A 5649-nucleotide genomic window follows, 5' to 3' on the forward strand; every position below is an offset into this window, starting at 1 on the left:
CGATCGAAAATTTTGTATTTAAAAAAAAAAACAAATTAAGAGAAAATAAGAACAACGTGTGAGCGACTTGGTCGGGACACGTGGCGAAACCGCTGGTTACTGCAGCAACGACTCGGCTATTTTGTGACCGTTCGATTCGACGTGATCTTATCTGGTCGGATCTGGGATTTTAACGGTGATATACCGTTAAGGGGATTTAACATGATCTCATGCTATTTACTAATTTACCCTCTTCTTTCTGACTTGATGACGTTTCCATCTTTTCTAAATACAGTGGTTGCCGTTTTCAAAATCCGAAAACAACGATACGTATCCTTCAGCGTTTGTTAAACGCTTTCCACATCTAAAACTCAATCTTTTTACTGTACATAGGAAAAAATAAACAAATGAAATCTTATTTTGTTCATAAGTCACAAGGCCCAAGTGGCAAACAAGAGACTTTCATTCAAACTAAATCCCAACAAAGGTGTATGTTCTTACAACATGATTCAAAGTAGGCAAAGAAAGCTAAAGATAGAGGCTCCATGAGTTTAACAAAGGGATTTTCAAACTGGCAAAGTTTTATAATCTTTGAGAAGTCTATTGGATTCAAAGTGGATTCGTATTTGAAGTGAGTCTTCACGAAATCCTTGACCAGCGGGTGATCATAAGTGGCTATAGCGGGTAACGCATTTGAGCTAGTGAAAGGTTGTTCCACGGGGGGAACGCTTATGGGGTTTGTCGCCAACATGAGAGGGTTCAAGGGTATGGGATCAAAGTCCTTTAAGCCTTTAGGAACAAACCTCAGGATTCTAGATGAAGCTATAACCGGGAGTCACAGAGAATGGGAGCCAAGCTGTAACAAAGCAGGTGGGTCATCCCTCACATGGCAATGGAGGTAAATGAATTCCATACAAAGCTTGTCATCAGTTTGGTCCTAGAAAAAGTCAACAGACCCAAGCATTCGATCTAATGGCGGTAGATGGTACAAGGGATCAAATGGTTTAGGAGTAGGGTTCAAGCAAGCTGTCGGATCAGATTCATAATTATGGTTATACAAAGCAATCATCCGGACAGAGTTAATAAACTGACCTCGACAAACAAATCTATCAAGCAACTCTAAAGAAACCAATGTTCTGCTACCGAGGAAGCCTCGTCTTGACCAAGCAGAGAGAAAAGGTACTAAAGAAGTTGAACTTGACTTAAAGAACTCAATAACAGATCTAAATAGAGAAATTCTAACTCTAGTCATACATTGTCGAAGGTGGATCAGCAAGTTCACATGCTCATACAACAATGACCAAACAAGATTCAGCAGCAGGAATTTAAGGTAATTAAACAGATGAAACCAAAGAGGTACCGTTCGTAAGGAAGTTGAGAACACAGCCATGAGCCTTAAGTGATGAGAACGTGGATCATTGTTTGTGGTATTGGGCCGAAGGGTGGTTACTGGGCCTGACAAAGGATGCAGGTCCATTAGCGGGAACCCTAGAGTCTCACCAACTGAGCAGGAAGTGGCGATGGAGTGGCGGCGTACTGGCGAGAAGGCGTTCCGACTGGAGCCACTAGACATCGGTGGGGACAGGATCAGCGAAGGTCGGTAGTACCAAGCCTTTAAGGCGGAGGAGGGTTCGAAGAGGAGAAAAAGTAACCTCACCATCTCGAGTACTCGCGGACCTGACCTTCTTATCCAGAGAACAACAGCACCGTGCATTGTCATCTTACACATCGGATAGAGAAGAATCAGGCAAGCCTAGGGTTTGGTCAGATCTGTGCCTTTGGAGAGGCGTCAGGGTTACTAGATTCATTAGAGGGTTTGGGAAGAGGGCATGAGTCGGGATGAAGGTCGACAGAGGACTCCCTTGCCGTCTGTCTCCGGAAGAGGATCTAACATTAAAGCTTTTCAACGGGAGAAAGGGGGTTCGAGTGTGAATCTGAGCGATTTGAAGCGATTGAGACATGCACCAACAAAAGAATAAAAGGAAGCAGGACAAGCAGAAGACAACGGAGAAGGGACCAAGGACCCGACGCCGGCAAGCCAGAGTTTCACCGGTGTCGGAGCAGGACTCGATTGAAAGCTTCTCGATATTTGGGCCTGAGAGATACTTATGCGGAGCTGTTTTTTACTCACACCAACAATTATTCAATCAAAAATCTAATCTGAATATATCTTATATTATAAATTAGCATTATATTAATCTATATATATAAAGTTAACTTTGCTCACTTCTCCTTCCTCCACATCAACATCCACCTAATCAATTTTTTTTTCCATAAAAAATACTATTTTTAATATTCATTCATTGCATATTTATTACTTATAATTAATAATAGTAAAAAATAAATAAAAATTGAATTAACTAAAATTAATTAAATTTAAAAATAGTAAAAAGAATAATATAATATTTTAGTAAATAATAAAAATAATAACTATCTAAAAATGAATTAAGTAAAATAAATGAAATTTTAAAATATTAAAAATAATACTATAAATTTGTTTTAGTAATAATGTTATTATTAAAATTATAACGAAAAAATGATTATATTCCAAAATTTAGAATGGGTTAACGAGTTTTAGAATGTAAGTAAGATTTTAATGCATGGTGGAGTAAAAAAATAAGTTATGTAATTGTAATTATAAAAATCTAAACATGAAAATAAAATTGTAGTGAAACATTAGTTTCTAAGAAACATATACCGTAAAGATTTATTATTAAATTTTACTTATAAGAAAGAAAAGATTAATTATTTAACTTAACTTAAATTAAAAGTTTTGATCTAAAACAAAGACATTGTAAGGGGCACATTTTTTTTTGGGAAAACTATGGAAAATAATTGAAAAAATAATCTATCTAAAAAATAAAATCAATAGTCAGGAAATATAGAAAAAATGATATGTAAGCCGTTACAAAAAGTAGCATATGATTTGTGGAGCATATCTCATAAGGTATATTATCAGCTGGAGCTACAATTTTACAACATGATATAAAACATATATAACAAATATAAATATATATATATATATATATATATATTATCAAATGCTATTAACCCAAAACATTGATAAAAATAACATATTTAAAGTACACTATGTTTTTTTTAGAAGACGAAGCTGGTGTTGCATCACAAAATTAACATCTGCAAATAACATATGAGATTTTAGAAAAATATGTAACTTGGATTAGTGAATAGATATTCATTGTGGGGTTTAAACGTTTTATCATTTAAGCATTTTTTACTTAGTCAGAAATTCTATTATGGCAGATGATGCATTTGGACAACCTCATTGTAGCAACATAACACTAAAACTGTTCATGAAACTTTGTATATTCGCATTTAATATATGATATTGATATGTTTAAATGGTCTCTATAATTAGGTCAACGATCGACTTGACGTTTTAACTTTTAAAATTATGTTTTTATGGGATATGAATATTGAATGTTAACTCTTTAAAGATAAAAGATCAGAAGATTGTCGACAATATTATTGTGAGACTAGACTATATATGTAATATATAGATTAGTTAAATAAGTACGGCATTTATATAGATTTATCTTTTATCTTCAAATTATATTCATATTCAATGATTCTTATTGGTAAAAAATTTAACTAAAATCCCACGTAAAATCGCAAATAAATATTATCTTCAAAAATATATATGTTGTATATCATTGAGTAAAGTAAGTTTACTATTTATATAGATTTATACTCAAAAGTTGGAATGATTATATTTGAGCTCAACAATTTCTACTGATAAGAAATAATTATAACTAAAATCCCGCGCGTGCGCGGGTACAAATTCTAGTAACAATATAAACTTGATATCTCATAGCATAAACATGTATTCAAATTGGTGTACATCCTGAATTCGTTCACTTTGTTTCCTTGTCAAGCATCTGTCCACACAAAGAAACACCAAATCAGTTTCTTATGACATCAGTAAACTTGGTTTATCTATATCAATATGATTGGTTCAAAAAATATCAAAATGATAAAACTAGTAAATATATCCCTCCACATGAAGATCAGTGAAAATACCATACATAATTGAAACATTAGGTATGCTATTGCGGGCTGAAACATACAGTTTCCTCAGATAAGGTATTCAAGAGCAAATGAAACGTTTTCTAAGTCCACATTCCTCCTCCTCTATTTAAATACCCCAACATAACCATTAACATGCAAAAGTTCTTTTATATATCGCCAACACGTTCAAACTCATTCATGTCTTACCTTTTTTACCATGCTAACCAAACTATGCTTAGAGACTAAGACAGGGAAAATAAGAATATCGATTTATAACACTGAGAATTTATGTTTGCTATAGTATATAGTGGTAGAATATTACATGCAAAAGAAATGCCTTGCTTCTCACATCTTCGCTATTCTCCCTTAGGTTCTTCATCTTCTTATCTTGGACTTGCAAAATATCATTTTGTTTTTTCTGCAAATACAGAACAAAAGTTCAGTTTTAGGGAGATGAAAACATCCATCATTTGCGCAAGACAATCTTCTGTTTTGAGGTTTTTTCTGAAGAAGCAAAGTTCATTGACATAATAGTATATTATTTTAGGACAACATAATTATGCATATTATATTTGGTCAATCTATTAGCAATTATACAGAAAAAACTTAGAACAGAGAGTACAAGGAAAGGCTAGAGACTACACACTTACAAGGATAAACTTTCTCTCATCCAACTCCTGCTGGATTTTGAACAGCTCATATGATCGGTCCTGAAAAATATAAATACGGAGAAATAACAAAATCAATTTAAGATCAAATCCACTCACAATCAACTTGATTCATATAATTATGAGACTAGTAACAATTAATTCATGGAGAATCATTTGACTGGGGATTATAATGTCCACTTAATTGAGCATATAACTACAGTTCTTAACAAAATTCATATGAAAAGTAAGAGCGAATACAGTTGAACAAGTGAGGAACCTCATTTAAAGCTTTGGTTAAATATGGCGAAGTCTGACTTGAGTCATTTATGTGAGAATTAGGTTTATCCTTGTGGAAAAAAAATTTGAATATTTCCATCCGCTTTCTCATCATGTTCGGTTCTTTCTTTCCATCTTCTGTCAATGTTAAACCATGTGAAACAAAATTGAGACTTGTACTAGAATCAAGAAACAAATCAACAAAAAAAAAACAACATTGATCGTATTTGGAAATTACACAGTGAAAACTAAAACCTCCAAGAAGAATTTTTACCAGAAACTATATTGACACTAGTCATTTTCTTTTTGCTTTGACAATGATGAGAGAATGAGAGAAACCGATGAAATCTAGGTATTTATAAGGTTTATATCTCAGAATTCAAATTTGGGAAAAAGAAGTGCATGGTTAAACAAGGCAAGATAACATATAAGGTATAATTTAAAAACATATGTAAAGACCACATGCAATCTCTTATTAATACTATAATATTATTATTATTAATGCATTTTACTTATATAAATTTTATTTATGATTGTATATCTTCATTGATGAGAGACTCATCAATATAATAATTACTTTTTGTGTTGTTTAATTAGTGTAGTAATTTAATTTTACTAATTTTAAATTAAAAGATTTCCTATCTGATTACATTTTAAATATATTCAATTTTATCAATTAGTCATATTTGTTTATAAAATCTACAATATTAATTTA

At 32.6% G+C, this 5649-nt stretch overlaps 1 protein-coding gene across 1 annotated transcript; it reads right to left on the reverse strand.

Moving 5' to 3' along the window:
- Positions 3721-5350, reverse strand: LOC104732897. The gene is made up of 5 exons (XM_010452502.1): positions 5209-5350; positions 4936-5072; positions 4659-4718; positions 4331-4426; positions 3721-3878 (listed from the first exon to the last, which is right to left on the reverse strand). The coding sequence occupies exons 1-5, from the start codon at positions 5231-5233 to the stop codon at positions 3855-3857; spliced, it is 342 nt and encodes a 113-aa protein (XP_010450804.1). The 5' UTR covers positions 5234-5350; the 3' UTR covers positions 3721-3854.

This window comes from Camelina sativa, chromosome 2, assembly GCF_000633955.1.
Source record: "Camelina sativa cultivar DH55 chromosome 2, Cs, whole genome shotgun sequence".
In the NCBI taxonomy this organism is placed as follows: Eukaryota; Viridiplantae; Streptophyta; class Magnoliopsida; order Brassicales; family Brassicaceae; genus Camelina; species Camelina sativa.